The sequence below is a fragment of the Schistosoma mansoni genome, chromosome 3, assembly GCF_000237925.1.
Source record: "Schistosoma mansoni strain Puerto Rico chromosome 3, complete genome".
In the NCBI taxonomy this organism is placed as follows: Eukaryota; Metazoa; Platyhelminthes; class Trematoda; order Strigeidida; family Schistosomatidae; genus Schistosoma; species Schistosoma mansoni.
The window spans coordinates 17,643,320-17,663,779 of record NC_031497.1 but is presented as its reverse complement, the minus strand read 5'-3'; the positions used below and the strand labels follow the sequence as shown (position 1 = coordinate 17,663,779).

The 20,460-nt window shown below is 36.8% G+C and overlaps 1 protein-coding gene across 1 annotated transcript in view; it reads left to right on the top strand.

Annotated features, from left to right (window-relative positions):
• The window catches only part of Smp_164580 (hypothetical protein), a gene marked incomplete at both ends in the record, with an annotated part of 42,952 nt that overhangs the window by 14,500 nt on the left and 7,992 nt on the right, over nt 1-20,460 (top strand). The window contains 8 exon segments of the mRNA XM_018799470.1: nt 449-1,085; nt 9,404-9,786; nt 12,104-12,165; nt 13,985-14,289; nt 14,368-14,579; nt 16,331-16,896; nt 17,363-17,848; nt 19,694-19,945. Of these exon segments, the coding sequence (XP_018651256.1) occupies nt 449-1,085; nt 9,404-9,786; nt 12,104-12,165; nt 13,985-14,289; nt 14,368-14,579; nt 16,331-16,896; nt 17,363-17,848; nt 19,694-19,945 (2,903 nt within the window).

Sequence of the window (20,460 nt, the reverse complement as noted above, 5' to 3'; positions counted from 1 at the left end):
CAGGTGTTGTTAACTTTCGAACCTGAGTTATTCGACAATAAACTGTAGTTGCTGCTATCCTTTGTCTTCTGATTTTACGCGCCGTTAAGATTAGAATTATAACGGTTATCGAACTAAACGATTAACGAATCGCGGCACTACAACATGAGCGGTTATTCATAGATTGGAATTGTTAGTAACTAGTGAAACATCGGATGTTTAATTCAGGCCATCTAAGATTGGTCGAACAACTACAAAGATATTGTTTCGTTGTGTTTTCACAGTCATTTAATCTTTGAGTATTTGTTTATTTTTGCTCATTAATAAAGAGATAAACCGAAGACAACGAATTTAATTTTCATGATGGTTTATTAGACTATAATAATAAAATTATTTCTGTTAGTTTTCCTATCCTTCATTTTCGTCACTACTTTAATTATCATTTTTATATTTCTTTACAAACTACTAGATCACGTTATAAACTTTCTCAGTCATTGTTGGAACAAAATGAATCAAAATGTGTCTTCTAAGTATGTTGGAAAATATAAAAACACTTGTCGTTTCACTACTTCCAAGAATTCTGAAATTTCAAATAGTCCTAGTTCACCACATTTAATGGTAACAGGAAGCTATGCAAATCAGTCTTCTGTGGAAATATCATTGGATAAATCTTTCAGTGGAGGACTTTTAAATACCTTATCAGTTGCTTCAGCTACTGGGCGAAAGGCTATGCATTCGGCCAATCAGGCTTTAAGAAAGCTTTCTAATACTGCCAAATACCATCATAATTGTAAATCATCTCCGGCCACCAATTCTAAAGGCTTTCTTTCCAGCGTTATCGATTCTCATGGTAAGGTTAGCGTTAATGAAAAATCAGAAACAATGCCCGAACAAGTCTCTTTGATTTCAAATTCAAAATCAAAGACTTTAGAATCAATGCACTCACCGGGTACCCTTATTGCTTCTAATGATAACCCAATAACTATCTCTTCTCCACCAGCGATCCAAATAAACGAATCTTTCAGTGAACATAATCATACACCTAAAAGGTTCAATTGCAGTGAACATCCTATTCGATGGAAAGTTGGCCCTTCACCACTTCATACGTAAGTCAATGTTTCTTTTTAGAGTAAATTATTTCTTTTATTGGTAGAAATAATATTTGAACAAATTAAATTGTACATCGTACTTTGGTTCAATTCTTTTATGAATATAAAATAAACTAAATAGAATTCTGAATGTGACCACTAAGACAGCTATGATTCAATGGTTGGATCACTCAACTTTCAAGGATTTGGTTAGAAATTCGAAACCCACTCCACCTACTTCAGTTTAGACATTCAAGTAGCATGATGACCCGTCATACACAAAGATTGTATGGCTCAAAGATGAACATACAAACCTATTGTTGTTATTGTTAGAAATTTATTATTACTTGAACACATAAATATTGGTACAAGGGGGCATCAGATATATATGCGCCACACACGAAATAATAATTTCATTCGATTGTGTGAGGGCTATGATACTGCCCGGGTGCCCAGACCGAAGCAGGTAGTGTTCTTAGGGGGCTGCATCCGGAGCTTTTGACCTGAAGGCCTAATCCACAAAGCAGTGGAGCTTCGTAACGAGATGCAGTCCCATGTTAACTGGTGACCGACGATTGGTTCATATGCCATTTATTGCCTGAGGATACTGGAGCCCATGTGCACTATTGGTTTGAAATCAGGGTTTTCCAACTCCTAGGTGAACTTTCCGCGTCCACTAACCCGGTTAAAGCGTTGGACATTCGCTTTTCGTCCTCTCAATTTTGTAAACAACACCGGTGCCACGAGAGGGCAGTGGGTTGGACTTCCCTGTTAGAGCATGTATATGCGTGACCGTGTGAGAGCATTTCGAGAGAGAGGGAGGGCCTCACCCACTCTCGGACGTACCAGGGAATTTGGGGGCATTGAGTTATTGAGGCAGCTTTTTCCACACATTGATAATGATTCATCAGCATACACAATTAGGAAAATCAAGTTATTTAGCATATACAGTTATTAGTTTGTTTCAACAGATGAAATATGTTAATATAGAACAATTATGTTCTGTTGTTTCATGCTTTGATCGTCTGAGATTTAGACTTATCAGCGTCACTACTGTGTATAAAATATGAATTCATGAAAATAAGAATCAGAAGGGATTGCTGAGTTAGTTTGACATCAATAACTATGATCAGACCTTATCTTAACTACTTTTAAATATTATAACATAACAGTCGGTATATTGTTGCAAACATGATCCCGGATAAGTCTAGAAAAACAATTACTTAATGCAGAAGCAAGTTTCAATATGAGTGGGATGCCTAGTTAATACTATGGGATGAAAAGAGTGGTGGATTACAAGGCCAAGGTCATTCACTGGTGATTATCGCCCATAGTGTGATAATTTGTATAATTCAGAATATCGATTTTACATAAAATTAATATAAAAAGTAGCCTAGATTTAAAAGAACATAACATAATGTCTGTAGATTTCTGAGCCACTTCTGTTATGGAATTTTGAATACTGCTGCTTAAATCAGCGTAGATTTAGGTGAGTTTAATGTTTGTGATCAAATAATTAGAAGTTGGATGGTCAAACCACTGAATCGTAACTTCATTAAATTGTTTAGTAGACCAAGACTATTATCTATGTCTTATTTCTAGGTAAAAAACAAAACTTGATTTATTGAATCGAACACAAGCTGACGGTTAGAACATACCCTTTGAACTTAATTTTTGGTAGACTATCAAGTGTATTATATGTGTATGGCTCCAAAATTATTGAATGTAGATGCTAACTATTTATTGTCTACTTTTTACTAAACTTTTAGTTGCATTTAATATACACAGCTAAGCAAGCATTGTATCATCAATTAGATATTGATTCTCACTAAATCAGCCTTAAGTTTCCAACTAGTCGCGATGTTATTTCATTTCGTAACATCTGTACAGATGACACCGTACCATTTAATTTCTGTTGGCAGTGATACGGCACATACGTCATTGGTTCAAGCCGCCACAATATATCAACGTAACGACGTAAAATTATCAAGACAAATGCCAGACTAGTAGGAGTAATAATGCTATCCCGGGTAGTAGAGATTATTTGTAAGGCGTGCGGTTTGAGAAGGAAACATTAAATCGCTGAATAAAAAGTATAAGGTGATCTTAAAACTCAAGTTTAAGGTAAGGTTGCTGCTACCTTGACGTGATGGTCGGGCTTGCCTATCGTGATGAGTCAATCGAGCTATACTGGCTGGAACAATCGTTCCTCAAGGTCCTACCATGCCAGGCAGGTCGTTTGAAGAGCGGTGAGACTAAAAGCAGCAAACTCAAGGTCCGAAGGCGAAGTCGTACTGCTGACTGTACAGAGGTGTGACGGCAGTAAGGTGTTTCCTTCAGACAACCAGCATGACAGCGATGCTGCCTTCCCACAAGGAGAGGTGGGGTTAGAAAACGTCGACCCTAAAAATGCACACCTCGCCTTATCCCACTGTTATAAATTGCCCAAATATTACGTATTGCGATAGGACTAAGCGAATTTCTACCGATTGACCAAATTCAGATATCCTAGTACGACCCCAGTACTGTTCCCCAACTCCAGTAAATCAGAACACAGCCGTTAAATGAGAATTGTTTATGGGGTCAGCAGCAGAACAAAAATGGTTTACAGACAAGGCATATTTATACAGTTAAGATGACTATTAACAGTAACCAATGGAAAGGAAGGACACGTGAAGGTTATAATTAGGACAACTCAAAATTGACCAATAGGGAAACGACACGTGAAAGTCATAGTTAGGACAACTGTAAATAATGACCAATAGAAAATAACATGCGAAATATGTGGAGAGTCTGAAAACATACGACTTTACTTTTGAGATAATTTTGGGATATTCCTGTGAATATCCTAACACCCACAGATATCCGTCTTCAGCGGTAAAGGTCCTTTGAAGAACGGAGCTAACACTAAAATTACCCACAAAAAGGTCGTGTGTGACCGACCTCAAGCAGTTGTCCCTTGGGAACTGCGGTCACGCTCTCAGGTCATTAAGACCACTTCTAACCCAATTTCCTTTTCAGGTACCTCTAGAAGAACCCTTCCACAGTGTGGGCAGCCGGGAAGTGATAACTGCCCTCATACCTTTAACAGCACTCAAGACCACTGTATTCATAATCAATCTCCTTCTTCAATTCCTACTATCCCTTCTACCTTGACTTTCAACACTAAACTTCCTCTTTCGGCTTCCACCTCAGGTGTCATCATGGCCAACGATTCTAGTGCGCGAAACTCTGTCCCAGGTCTACTAAAACCTCGCCCCAAACTACACAATAGAGCCTTCAACATACGTACCCCAAGTCAAATCGGCCAACAGGCCTCCTTGGCTAAGACCCTAAAATCTCGTACCATTGATGTATGCTGTGTCTCCGAAACACGCATACAGGATCTTAGTGTGTCATTTACTTGACCTCACCTCGCCAAAATGGACAGTCGACGAAATACACCCTCCTTGTATCTGGCGACCCGTTGGCTAGTTCTCGTGGACATGCAGGTGTAGGCACAGCACTTAGTACAAGGGCAGAACAAGCACTATTAGAATGGATCTCTGTTAACAGTCGCCTGTGTGCTGTCCGGCTAAATGGATCCGTAAGAACTCGGAAGGATAGGGACACACGTCGTTGCCTTTTCGTCGTTTCTGCCTACCCTCCCACTGACTGCAGCCCTGATGAAGTGAAAGATGACTTTTACAGAAAGCTCTCTGAGCTTCTTCAGAAAGCTAAGCGCTCAGACATAGTAGTCGTAGCGGGTGACTTTAATGCCCAGGTAGGCAGCTTAAATCAAACAGAAAGACATTTAGGTGGATGTTTTAGTATTCCAGCTCAACGAACCGATAATGGTGATCGTCTGTTGCAACTATGCTCAGACAATCGTTTATTTTTAGCAAGCACTAATTTTAAGCATAAGGAGAGACATCGTCTAACATGGCGACCACCTGCACCAAACCAACGATGGACTCAAATAGACCATATTGTCATCAGTCATCGTTGGAGAGGGTCAATAGAAGATTGTCGCTCGTATTGGAATACTTGTTTAGACTCTGATCACGCTTTAATACGAGCGCGCATTTGTCTGCGCCTCAATGGACGCAGGAAAAGTACACTAAGAAGACCCATTAGGATTGAACTGGAGGACGAGAAAGCCAAATGCGAATTCCAGGAACAACTGAGTTCACATCTAGGCGGTTCTGTAAACAAGACTGACCCAGATGCTGCTTGGAAAGACATACGAACAGCTGTGGAAACAGCAGTCACATCTATTAGTAATTTAAACCATAGGGTTTCAAAAAACCAATGGATTTCTTCCAAGTCTATTTCACTGATGGATTTGCGTAAATTCATCCCATCAGGCTCTGAACACGACAAAGAGCGGAAACAAATCAAATGTAGGCTGACTAAAAGTCTAAGAAACGATCGTGAGCAGTGGTGGGCAACGAAAGCAAAAGAGATGGAAAAGGCAGCGGCTGTAGGCAACACCAGGCAACTCTTCAGACTAATAAAAGAAACCGGAATTAAGAAGTCAAGTGTAAGTGAGACAATCTCGGAAAAAGACGGAACCCCTGTCTGCTCTCAACCCAAACGTTTAGAACGATGGGCGGAACACTTTAAGGAGCAGTTTAGCTGGCCTTCAGCTACTGCACAACTACCCACTATTCCCAGAAAACCTGAATGGAACATTGAAGTAGGCCCCCCGACCCTACTTGAAATTCAAAAGACTATAAGTAATCTAAAACGAGGAATAGCAGCTGGTCCAGATGGATTGGCTCCAGAGGTCTTTAAATATGGTGGTCCAGTTTTAGCGATTAGGTTGACTAATATTCTGGCTAAAATCTGGGAGACAGACGTAATCCCATCTGACTGGTCACAATCTCTGATTGTCCCAATATATAAGAAGGGGCCAAAATCATCCTGTGATAACCATAGAGTGATTAGTCTGACTAACATAGCATCTAAAATACTAGCCCCAATAATTATCGGGCGCCTAACTAAGACTCGTGAACTGCAAACACGAGAAAATCAGGCTGGCTTCAGACCTGGTCGTGGCTGTATCGACCACATATTCACCATTCGTCAAGTTTTAGAGCACAGACATGCTTATCGGCGTCCGACAATGATAGTTTTTCTTGACTTGAAAGCAGCATTTGATTCTGTAGACCGAAAGGTTCTGTGGCAGTGTCTGTCATTAAAAGGTGTACCTGAGAAGTACATAAACCTTGTGAAGGCTCTTTACTCAAACACTACCAGTCAAGTGAGAGCTTATGGCGAGCTGTCATATGATTTTACAACCTCAAGTGGTGTCCGTCAGGGTTGTCCACTATCCCCATTTTTGTTTAACTTCATTATAGACCTGTTGCTGGAAATAACACTCGTCGACTGAATTTTCAGGAATTGATCTTCTACCAGGAGGTTCACTTATCGACTTAGAATACGCAGATGACATAGTCCTGTTTGGTGAAGACGCTGGCAAAATGCAGAGTCTTCTGTTAGAACTGAGTAATAATGCCAGGATATTTGGGATGCGTTTCTCCCCATCCAAATGTAAATTGTTACTCCAGGACTGGCCTGCGTCAACACCTGAACTAAGGATAGGGAGTGAAGTAGTCGAACGCGTGGACAACTTCACTTATCTTGGAAGTCTGATCAGCCCTAATGGGTTGGTGTCTGACGAAATCTCAGCACGGATTCAAAAAGCTCGTTTGGCATTTGCCAACTTACGTCACCTATGGCGAAGACGAGATACCCGTCTATCAATTAAGGGACGAGTATACTGCGCATCAGTTCTCTCTGTTCTACTTTACGGCTGTGAAACATGGCCATTAAGAGTAGAAGATACTCGCAAGTTGCTAGTATTTGACCACAGATGTCTTAGAAATATTGCTCGCATCTGCTGGGATAACCGGGTAAGTAATAGTGAGGTTCGACGCAGGGTATTAGGGAATGATGGTAAATCTGTTGGTGAGGTGATGAATCTTCATCGACTGAGATGGTTGGGCCACGTGTTACGTATGCCTGAACACCGATTACCACGACGCGCAATGCTGATTAGTGTGGGGGATGGTTGGAAGAGAGTTAGGGGCGGTCAAACCAAAACATGACATCAGTGCTTGAAGTCACTAACTTCTAGTCTGAGCCATGTTGGCAGATACAGACTACCTGGTTGGGGTTCGCGTGACTATCGTAACCAATGGTTGGAGACTCTGTGTGACATGGCTCAGAATCGATCACAATGGTGTAGGTGTATACACTCTTTATCTTCCCTTAAATCTTGAGATTAGAATTGTTTCATAACGTTTTTCCTTCCTATACTATATCCTTATATACAACCTTTCTTTATATACTACCACCACTAAATTAATTACTTCTATGAATCCGGTGTTGATCTTGTTGTGCTAACGAGGTATGGCAACTTGGACCGATGCATATATGTGCCTGGTCCTACGTTGTAGCTGACTGACTGACTGAAGGCAAAGATTGAATGCATTTAGACCATTGCAACTGATTATGAGTCATGCCACCAAACATCTCCAGCCGTCGGTCATAATCCTGGCAAGGACCCCAACCAAGTAGTCTGGACCTACCAACACCGCTCATTCCACTAGTCACTGACTTTCTTGATTGATCTCATGTCTTGCTTTGGTCAACCTGACTTTCTTCCAACCTACTCCTACACCACCAAATATCTTATCTCAAGGTACATGGTGTCTAGGCCTACGCAACATACGTCCTAACTACCTCAACTGATAAAGATTTATAGCTGCCTTAACCAACTCCCCACTTTTGCCTAGTAACTTGGTCGTTCCATAAGACACCAGCGATGTTCCATAGACACTTATGATCCTAAACCCTCAGCCTATGTGTGTCTTCTACTTTCATTGACCATGTTTTACTGCTATAAAGTGAAATAGAGCAGATTGTCGGACAGTATAGATGCCCTTTGATTGGCAGATGGATATTTCGACTACACCATAAGTGACGCCATTCGTTAAACACCAACCGGGCTTTCTGAATCTGTGTCGAGATTTCATTAGACATCAACACCTTGATGCTGATGAGATGTCCGTAATAAGTGCAATAGTCAACGCACTCAACTACTTCACTCCCTGTTATCAGTTCAGATGTTGACACAGAACATTCCTGAAACAACATTTTGCATGTAGAGCGAGTGAAACATATCAATATCCTAGATATTTTCCTTAAGATCAACGCTGCAGTTTTTTTTAATGAGTATCATCGACGAAGGTGCGAAGTCTGGATCTACTGAGTATGAATAACTACCATGAAGTACTTAAAGTCCTTTTATTAAATAAGCATCCGTATATTTTGGCACAATTTCTAACTCTTAATGTACAACTATTCCGATAGCTTAGTTCATTCCCTTAAAATGTAAGTTTATCAAGCATATCCTTTTTAGGCTACTGGTTAATTGCCGTAAATAAGCTTCATCAGATAAAGGTTGTTCAGTAAGTCCCCCTTAATATTTTCCAATTTATAATTTAGTGAATCATCAGAGCATAGTTTGGTTGCCCCTAACAAACAACGTTGGCTGAAAGCTGTTGAAATCTAGATATTAACTAGATTAAGAAATTTTGTTATAGATAGAAATTGTAACTAATTAATCCTCAGTTATTGTGATCTTAAACGCCAAAATTTATTCTATTTTACGATTCATACTCCCATGTAAATTTCAAGTTTGAGACAGCTAGATTAAAACATTAAAGGATTCGATCAGTGTGAACTTTGTTATCCCATGTAATGAAGACATCGGAAACTTATCTCGCATACGTCATTGTTTTTTTATCGCTTTCTTGAGACTTGGTATTATCTAGTTGTACAAATATTGAACCTAGTAGACTCCTCATGCCTATACCTGTTTGTTGATGAAATTTCCTATTTAATCGGAACTGTACGTGTTTTTGCGTCATTAATAATAACAATAGTATATATATATATATATATATATATATATATATATATAATTCATTCGGAAGCATGCTTCAGCATGTGCAGTCCCGCCAGACGTTACCAGTCGATCACACTGTACCATCAAGCGTCATATATCAGTAGGACTTTTTCAGTGGTCCATATCACAACCGAAACGTATTAATACCACAAGCAGAATCTTCCTCAATAACATATTTCAATAGTTGTTCTTGAATATACTTCCAACATTGTACAAGACGTAGCATTTAGTGCGATTCCATCTAAAAATTCATTTCCTTAACTGGATACATTTACAGTTGTTGCAAAAATTAAGATTAATTTAGTCTATTACCATCTTTCTCATATTACGTTTGTTTCTCAATGTTGTCTTTGTTTTTATTTTTTCTTTTAAAATGTAGTCATCGTAAAGAATCATCTATTCGAAAAGCAACAGAAAAATTACAAAGTAAAGCTTTTCATTTGAAAAAAATCAATTTGAAATCGACGAATGATAAGATAATCTCATTGACTAAGTTAACGAATTTCGGCGTCGATTCTACTCCACTTTTATTGCCAGTCAATGTTCAAGATAGTGAAAAAACTACTCCTACTAGTAAAGGAAATACATACTTACAAACTGATATGTTCATATCAAAACTTTCAGCAGCACAAAGTCCTGATAAAATACCATGTTGTGAAGACCGGGAACATAATATACACAGTATTCGAAATTCATATATTGGATTATTCGATAAATGCTGTCATTGCATGAGTGATGTACCGGAAGATAACTTAAATATTGGTATGTTTCATAATTTTCAGATTTTTTCTTAGAATAGATGAAACTTTAGTGTCGGATGATTAAAGTTGTGAATTGACTTTTTATATTAACTATTCAGCTTTCAACTATTGTATGTCACCTGTTCAATTCTCCTTCAGCCTACTTCATTTTAAGTAACCTCCAGTTCATCACTTTGGCTTAGGACACTGAACTTACTGGAAATTCTATCCGATAGTTAGAAGTTTAAGTGATAGTTCTATTCAGTTAAAATACTGGATAAATATATGGTCTCAAGATGATTTTCATTAGTATGACTATACATTGATGATTCACAAAACAAATTTACTTTCTAATAAACTTTTCACAAACAATGAAGGCTTTAATTCCTTCATTTGTCTTAAATATATTAATAGCCAAAGTTTAACAACATCTTTATAGTGAGTATACATCACATAGAAAACATTTGCTATATGTAATGGGATGATCGGGAACTTATGCTAAATTTAAGACAACGTCAAACGTATTTATTCCTATTGTCCTCTCATTGTTGTTGAAACTATCAGTCGAATTATGCTACAGCTCGGCATGTTTTTGTCTTTTCAAACAAGCTAACCGATCGGCGATTTCACAAAACTATCTTGAATGATAGTTATTTAAAAAAAATTATTATACTAAACTTTCACTTCATTGAAACTGAAGGCATTTTTATAACTGAATGGATTTTATGATCACTTATTTATGTCTTTCAAGATGTGGTTCATTTAAAATGTTTAGGTTTGTGTATTCTAATTTTAGTCATGATTTTTGTGTATTGGCAGTGCCCAAATGAAAGGATAGTAGAATTTAAACCTGCTACCTAATACTTGGAAGTAAAGTCCTTTGACCATTTAATCACCGTCTAAACTAGAGATTTATATGAAGATGAGTGGATCCAACTGCACCGCTGTGATTGATTACGGGCTACATTACCAAGCGTTCACAACAGTAGATTAAGATTAGCTTACGGACCCCAAAAATATAGTTTAAACTTATCTATATGGCTCAGACAAGCAGTCATTACATGGATTGATACCCTCTGGTACTAGTTTTTCTGCTCAACTTCTATGGTAGCGAGGATCGAATGTTGGGGTAGATGGCAGATAGGAATGCATAACCTGATTCTCAGCTACCTCAGCTGGTAGAGCTCTAAAATCTTATCAATAAATTCATCATCCTTACCTAGTATCGTACACCTAACCCCAGTGTTACTCATTAAATGGTCCCATTGTATATGAGTAATGATTTAATGAAACCTAGGCTTTAATGCGATGCATGTCTTTGCAGGCGTAGACCAATTCATAACGAACGGAGGATTTAATGTTGTTTTAATTGATTTTGATCTCGCCACTTTTGGTTGGTGACAGCCCAGTGGTTTAAGCACTCAAATTTTCACCTTTTTTAGATCACAGGTTGGAAGCCATGTTCATCTACTTCACTTTGAGTTTCTAAGCAGTAACTTATGTAGTAATTATGGCTCGATACATAAGCACACACTTGGTTGCTGAGTTTCATTAAAGCCTAACCGCTCTTAAAAAGGTATTTGAGATGGGTATGGTCGTTATGGAATTCCTTTGGATGGGATACGTAAATGTATTTTATTCGGCATCTAGGATAAAAGTGGACAAGAAAATGGTTATAGTCAGTGTAATAAGCTTCTATGTCCACTTAACATCTGGAAGAAGTTAGTAGTTCAACTCTGAGTATCAAGTCTCGTTATGAAGCAAACTGATAAATCAATATTTTATACTTAGGTGGGGTTATGCTTGAAATCTACAATCATTAATTTTCGAGATAAATTATAAAAATAGACAGAATGATGAGTAGGTTCGAGATAATCTACACTTAGCTCTAGGAATATTTAATCATGCTTCAATCAGTAAAATCGGAGATGCTTGGATGACACTTTTATTGTATTTGGATTTTGAAAATATTGGTGGATATTTTACATTCAGAAACGTGGTTTTTGTGAGTCAAGGACACTTTGTTATTTCACTTTACATCCATCCGTTACCAACGCTTTAGAAAAATTTCATCAAAAGCCATCACCACTCCGACCCATACCCTTGTTTTTTAAAATAATATTTTGGCATTGTCAAAGTTCTATTTCTTTTCTGTTCTATAAACCATTGTAAGGTTGTACATTAATATGTCCATCTGTCTGTTAACTCGGACATTATGGGAACACATGGTTGTTGAAAATCGAAAACCAACCATCGTTATCTATTGTTCGATAATAATTTCTATTTTATGGATTTAATATGGTAGTTTGTTCATCCCTTCGCTTTCTCTCACCTTTTAGGGATAAATAAACAAAATACTCGGCAGGTTATTGGAGGTTCAACTTCAAACATTTCTGTAACCGTAAGTTATGAATTTATTCTCATAATTTGATCACTTATTCACTAACTTGATGATGTCTTTTTTAGCATTCATATGAGGTTTGTAATTCACTGTATCTGTGAGTCTTCACCGACTATTGATATTATTTTTACGTATTTCTCACCACTTCTAGGGTTGGTCGTAGCTTATTGACGTAGAAACGACTGACGAGGCCGAAACACGAGATTAGTTCATTAGATTATTCACTGTTGATTTAATCTATATGGAGAGGTACACATGCCTTTTTAGTTGGTTCCTTAGTGGTTGTAAACTTCAGTTGATATCCTGTAAATTAAATGATTAATGCACTGAATAATAATTTTTTATTTCTGTTTACGCTTACTGACTATTTACAATTTGGATATAGTCTTCCTCATGGATCAATATCAGTTGAAGAACGAACGCTGAACATAGGTAACATTTTAATCTGGATATCTCAACGGTTCACACTCAACCTTACGTGAATTTAAACTCAGGATCTTCACATTTCACAGTGAACAACCAAATGCATTTAAATACAAAATTACAGAATCTTTTAGTAAAATCTGAGAACCATACAGTAAATACTTCATTTGCAAAATGTCAATCAATTGTCTCAGACTTGACTGTTCCTTCGTTTCCTTATCAATCACTATTCTTGTTCTCTTCTCTCCGATCTTATCAACCTTCTGACGCCAGGCATTCCACTTTCGATTGGTGATACATACTACTTATATATGTGGACATCAATAGTACGCACCACAGGTACACCTACACTAGTGAATCAGAGTCTAAAGATACACATTCTCAACTTCAGTTAATTTGCAGTTATTACACGGTGATCATCAAGTGTTATTGATAATATCTGTCCCATTCTCGAAACGACTGATACTATTGATATCATTTAGTTGACCACACCGAAATAAAATAAGAGGTATTCAGGCCAATTGGCTAAAAGTCAGCTGCTTTAACCACTGAAATTTCCAGAGTTAAAGATAATCGTCGAGATTTTAGAGGCTACTAATTCTGAACTATAGTTAGTTAGTTGCTTACGCCTGTTACCCCTCGTGGAGGAGCATAGGTTACCCACAAGCGTTCTCCATCCAACTCTGTCTTGGGCAATTCTTTCCAGTAGTTATTCATCCTTTTCATATCTGCTTCCAATTCCCGACGCCGTGTGTTCTTGGGTCTTTCTCTTCTCCGTTCCCCTTCTTGGTTTTAGGCTAGGGCTTGCCTCATAATGCAGTTTGATGATTTCCTCAATATATTTCCGATCTACTTCCAACGTCTTTTCCTAATTTCCTCCTCAGCTGAAGGCTGGTTTTTCTTCTCCCACAGAAGGCTGTTTCTGATAGTATCCGGCCAGTGAATGTTGAATATTTTGCGTAGACAACTGTTTATAAATACTTGTACCTTCTTGACGATGATTGTAGTTCTCCACGTTTCAGCTCTCTACAGTAGAACTATCTTGCCGTTCGTATTGAAGATCCTTACTTTGATATTGGTTGATAGTTGTTTTGAGTTCCATATGTTCTTCAACTGTAGGAATGTGACCCTTGCAAAACTATAGTTAACACTATCTTAAAATCAGTAGATATCTCTTCGCCCTATATTTTTTCTTACATTGCCTCCTCATGTCGTGTTCATTTTTGGTTATTGATTTTCTATGTGTATGTTGACCCAGTATGTGAGAATGTGATCTTCTACACGAGTATTCTAAGATTTTATGTTGCTATCTCTCTGTTTATATATATGTACGAGTAATGTGAATTATTTTTCTGTTGTTACTGATATTTATTCTTGAATCAAATTGAATTTTCAGCCAATAGATATAAGTACACCTTCTCATTCGCAAAATCGTGATGAAACAACAAAAGAGCTACTTAAATCGCCTAATAAACTTGAAAATCAATTTACTTCAACAACAATGTTCAATGACAATAATTATCTGATTGCCTCAAAATCACTCGATTCTAATCACTGCTTAATCAATTCCTCATTACATAACCATAGTACTGATATGTTTTGTATTATGCAAAGTGAAGAGGAGAAACAAGACGATATAGAGTCAATCTATGAAGAATTCATCTTAACTAATGGATCGTCACAACCGTCATCATCATCATTGTCATCATTTTCTGATACTCATACTACTACTAACAATAATAATTATAACAATAGTAGTAATACTGGATATCACTCAAGCCGTGTTGTGTCACCACCATCACTAACAGCTCCCACCAATATATCTAATGCTGATGAACATATTTATATGGAGCCTGTTGATTGTTTAACATATGGATGTCTAGAACGATATCATATTATCCCACAAAAGTTTACAGATTTCTACACCAACTTAAGCAATTCATCAGCTGTCGTATCAAATAAACAAGAGTTTAACAATTCAACATCGTCAAGTATGTAATAGCTTGGTATCAGTTAGTTTTTGAGCTTATTTTCTTTTCAAAAAATCCCACATTTAATAGTCTTTATTAATATTTTTTTGAATACCTATTCTGTAGTAAGGACAAGTCTATTATTTGATATAATTTACAATACAATACTTTATATAGATTTCAACTCAATGGCGAAATATGTTATGCATTCTAATATCTTGGTTAGTGCTATACACATACACAGTAATCATAGTCTTTGATTGGAAATATCGGGCGACATAACCCAAAATCTGTCACACTGGTGAATTTATTTGTTATCTTCTTGTAAATCTTGAACATAGTATTATTCTGTGATTTTTATTTACCGATTTCATTTCTGATGTTTAACTTTCTAACGTAGTTGACATTAGTATTTTGTCTCTACTACTCATATCGTCGACTATCTGTGCGTGTGTTGATTAAAGGTTTGCTGACTTGGATTAATACACATTTTTGTCAACTTCTACACGTTACTTGTGTCTAAATGATTGATATTTCTTTTACTGAACATAAAAATACCGTTGAGTAATTGGTAATAGACTTCTTGATGACATTACTTAAACTATGTAGCAGTATATATAAAAATCTAAAATGAAACCTTCCTAATTTACAAGGCACTGATGTGTAAAGCATTTTTTTGATTATACATGGCTAATAAATATATTTTCAAAATGTCAACTACTTATCACTAAATAACTTAGTTAACAAAAGGAAAATCGGATTTATTATTGTTTATTTGAACACATAAATATTGGTACTAGGGGGCACCAGATATATATGCGCCACACAAAAAAATTGTCATTTCATTTAATTGTGTGAGGGCTATGATACTGCCCGGTTGCCTAGACCGAAGCAGATGGTTTTCTTAGGGGGCCACACCCCGAGCCTTCGACCTAAAGGTCTGATCCACACGACAGTGGAGCATCGTGAGGACATGCAGTCCCATAGTAGTCGGTAACCAACGATAGGTTCATACGCCATTTGTTCCCTCAGGATACTGGAGCCCATGTGCACCATTGGTTTGGAATCAGGGTTTCCCAACTCCCCTAGGTGAACTTTCCGTGTCCACTAACCCGGTTAAAGCGTTGGACATTCGCTTTTCGTCCTCTCAATTTTGTAAACAACACCGGTGCCACGAGAGGGCAGTGAGTGTGACTTTCATGTCAGAGGGTGTATACGCGTGGCCGTGTGAGAGCATTTCGAGAGAGAGGGAGGGCCTCACCCACTCTCGGACGTACCAGGGCATTCAGGGGCAAAAAATATGGGACGCTTCACGATTTTGCGTGTCATCCTTGTGCAGGGGCCAGGCTACTCTTTTCTGTATCGTTCCAATCTTAGTATATATACCACCGAAGCTAGGTTTCTAGAAAAAATTATTCATTTGAATAACAACTTAGCTGGCTGTCTCAGTATTATTTAGAAATAGAGAATCAGTAAAGTTCCTGATGGATAATCACACCTTTATCGTTTCACATTTAATACATTAGCATTGGTGATCACTATTAATTCTTGCCATTTCTCTATAACTTTTGGACTAAAAGAAGCAAAAGGATTCAGAGCGTTGTTTTTTTACTCCAAGCAAATCAAAAAGCTTAATCATTTCCATATGCTCTCGCTGGTTCAGTTGCTCTAACATATTGAAAACGATTTCTCCGTCGTTTTGCACTTTTTTATATTTTTTATCGGAATAAACCATTTTAAACGATAAATGTTTTTCATTTTAATATTTTTAGTTCATCCAACTGGTGTTGTTACGTCCTCAAATGTATCAAATAATTGGACAGAAAATGATGTAGGCTACCGACGTGAACGTTATCGTTCGTTTAGTACACCTGAAGGTAGCTCTTTGTCTCATGATAGTAATGAGACACAATACGGTGGTGGTCCTTCAGTCGGTTCGTCATCCAATATCAATTTTCCAAGAAATATTTTTCAACCTTTCTCTGGAAATCCAATCCATTTTCGTTCTGTTAGATCCAGTCACCTTAATGGATCTTCTAATATTTCACCATTGAAAACTCGTATACATAGTACAGATGCAGTTTTCGAATCATTAACACATTATAATACGTCCGTTATTTCTCCAGCTTCAACCACTCTAAGCGAGGATCTTAATGAAAACGTCATGATTAGTGATAAATTTCCTAGATTCTCCACAATTCGTGCACAGTCACTTCCAAATCCTCTTTCTCGTTTACATCATCATCACTTCTGGCATCATCCTAAATGTCCTCATTATCGAATTCATCGAGATTCAGAGGATAGTGGTTTAGGCACTGCATCATCATCTTCGTCTAAAGTAAGTGATATTTTGTTTTTTCTCTTACGTAGCTATCATTATTTGAGTGTATAATTAAACAACTGCACAATAACGTGTATATATATATATATATATATATATATATATATATACAAATCTCATGACTAACAACATATGATAACATTCAAACATTAAGTCAGAATCCAACGGTCCATATTCTGGACGTGTTTCTCAATTAATCATGATTGTCATCTCTAATATCATCTGTGATATCTTTCCCACTACGAACTTAGTTGACTCTACAGGTCACATTCCACAGATAACTTCAGGAACCATATCTTAAAGTGAATCAATAATGACTACAAAGGTACAATAAAGATGATACGATAAAATTGGTTGTATACAAAGTTTTATAAACTACAAGTAATAATTTTCATTAAATACTAGTCAATGAAATACTTGTCGGGGATATTTATATAAATTTAAATATTTTTTGTTATTCTAGTTTGGCTTCCAATCACAACTTTCAACAGACTACAATCATATCAATTATTGTAACAAAATGTATGATACTGACACCAACAAATCTTCATCAGAATTTCTATCACCTATTAACTTATCCCAACAACTTCCTTGTAAATCTTATTCACCCGCCTACTCTTGTGCACATTTCCACTGTTCTAATAATTCTACATCTTACAATATTAGTAGTACACCATCGAAACCAGTTTTTATTGATCCTACAGATTTTCAAACTCATCAGCCTACACAATCTTCTCTAACATTTCCATCATATAATCATCTTTCACTTAATACTACGTCAACTACTATTACTAGTGATAATACTGCTGCTAATAATGCAACGCCTCATATGAGCAGTATGGTTTATCATAGCAATACATATTATCAACCATCTCAAGCGCCATGTAATCAGAATATCTCAACATTTGCAGCTACAAAAGATTTTAAATGGCTCCGTCGTAATAAACCGGTATGTTATATATACAAAGATTTTTCACTTCTTTCTCAATGGATTGTCATATTTACCATGAACAATAATTGTAAAGGATTCATCCATTTAAAAATTAGCAAGTAGTGCTTAATTAGTTTTTTTTTTAAAATTCGAGTCTTATCGCCAGTAGTCCTCACAATCTATATCATGTAAGGAAAGTTCAGTACATTTTAGGTCTTCTGGTGGGCACCTGACTATTTCTCGATCTTCATGAAAAAATGTCGTGGTTAACATAATCCAGTTGAAATAAAATCATGAAATTTTCTTAACTCAATCTTACCATGTTCTATATAGTATACCCAAGAACGGAAATAGAAAATTAATGACTGAAACGCCTCACTATCAACTTTTCTGTTACAGGTTTCAATTCTGTTCGACTAAGAGATTAGTATTGTTAGGCTTTAGATAAATTATATAACTCAGCGTCTTATATGCAAACGTTCACATGATTGTTGAGTTGCAGTAAAGCTAGAGAAATATTTTTGAAATAGGTGTTTGGCGATGATTTTGAAACTACCATAAACGAGTGTTATCCAAATTACTCTGATTTTCCCCGATTTTCTGAAGAACTTCATCCAAATTAATTGACTCCATATTTTCCAAAGGATAAAACATTTTATATTGTCCTTCAGTCAGTCAAAACGTAGAACCTGTGCGTGTGTACATCGATAGAAGTTACCATACCCCATTATCACACAGATGAAATTGTCAGACCAAATCCTAGAATAGTAGAGTTAGTAACAGTATCAGTGACAATAGGAAAGATTAGACATCGAAGATATGACTCGAAAAGAAAATATAAATTGTCGAAATCAATAGAAAAGAAGTTATGCGGAATTTTAAATTTCATGATTTGGGGGAAGACAAAAAATAGATGCACCTGTGCTATTGCAAACGATTTTGAGCCAACTATTCATAGTTTCTAACCATTGGTTACGATGATCACGCGGACCCCAACCGGTGTGGTCTGTATCTATTATCATGGCTAAGTCTGATTGTCAGCGACTTCATAGACTGATTCCATATTTTGGTTTGGCCGCCCTTAGCTTTTTTCCAGCCTGTCCCTGCACCCAAAAGCATTACTCGTTGAGGCAGGCGTTGATTGGGGATGTGTAGCGTCTGTCCCAGCCACCTCAGTTGATGAAGATTTCTCACCTCACTAATCTGTTTACCATACTTACCTTGTACTGTATTCCTAACCCAGTCACTGCCTAATCCGTAGTCCCTACAATTCTCCCGGGTGGCTTCATCCTATGTGAACTATTCTTTGAACACACCTAAGATCGAATACTGATAACCTAACCATGTCGTTTTGAGTTACTATGTCCTACATCCTTACAATTACGCAAAATAGACTACGTTGTACATACACGTAATAACATATATCATAGCTTCATTGGATTTCCTAAACTATTTATATATTCGTATTGATTCTTGAAACAATCCCATAGATCTATAAATAACTATGCCTTTCTGTTATGTAGAATTGTTTTACTTTCAAGTCGTAGTTTTATTTCTATATAATTAAAGTTTAATCTGGTGTTGATTTTTTTATATGGATTTTACCCCGATGTTGATGATTTAAAGAATATTAGCAACAGGTGACAAGATGATGAATTAAAATACCTTCTTTGTGCATACATCATAGATACAACGAAATAAAAATAACTAGATATGGTCACGTCAAGTATGCATCCTATTTGATTGATGATTAAATGCGCTAATTATTAAGTCATATCCCATTCAGTCGTTGTATTTGACAAGCAATCTGTTTGTCGACGTTTTTATCTTACACATTATTCTCGCACTATTTTGTATTTTCAGTTGAAATTTTTTGGGCATCGTTTTTCATTGGAAACCCAACCAAATTCATCTCCGTCTACAACACCAGCTTCATCTGTACCACAAAGTGCTCCTCCTCCGCCTCCATTCGAGTCTTATCTTCCCCCTTTTACTACACCAAAGAAGTCTATGTCGACGATGAACAACTGCAGTTCAACATTACATAGTAAATCTAACTTATCAGGCAATAATAATTTGACGGGATCATTGTGTTTTGAAACGCAACAAGTACCTGTAAGTACTTTTTTAAGTATGTAGTATTTTTTTCTGCACGTTTAATATATCTCAACCTGAAGAATGTTGGTTTTCTAGTCTGTGTCACAGAGCAGTACTACAAATTTGTTTTCTGTTAATCTGTATTACATCTTGAGGACCGCACAACCGGATGTTTTTTTCATGGTTAAATATTTTCAATGATGTTTCATGAATGTACGGACAATAATCAAAATCTAGTTTTATCTTAAGCGTTTGTATCGTGTAAATTTAGCCAGTTATTACTTGAGATAATGAGTTGTTATCACTTTTACAGGATTAAATAAAATTACTGTTGTCACTTGTTGTGACTATTTGTTATTACACCTGTTTAAAACTATTCTAGTTTCTGGACAGAAGTCATTTTGATCTTTTCGGTATTTTGTACACTTTGACATATTCGACCTTATCAGTTATGCACTTGGATCCTTGAGCGTTTTCAAATGTATGTGTATATGTCCATCACCTTATCTGCATTTTATACGTTGTGTATTTTC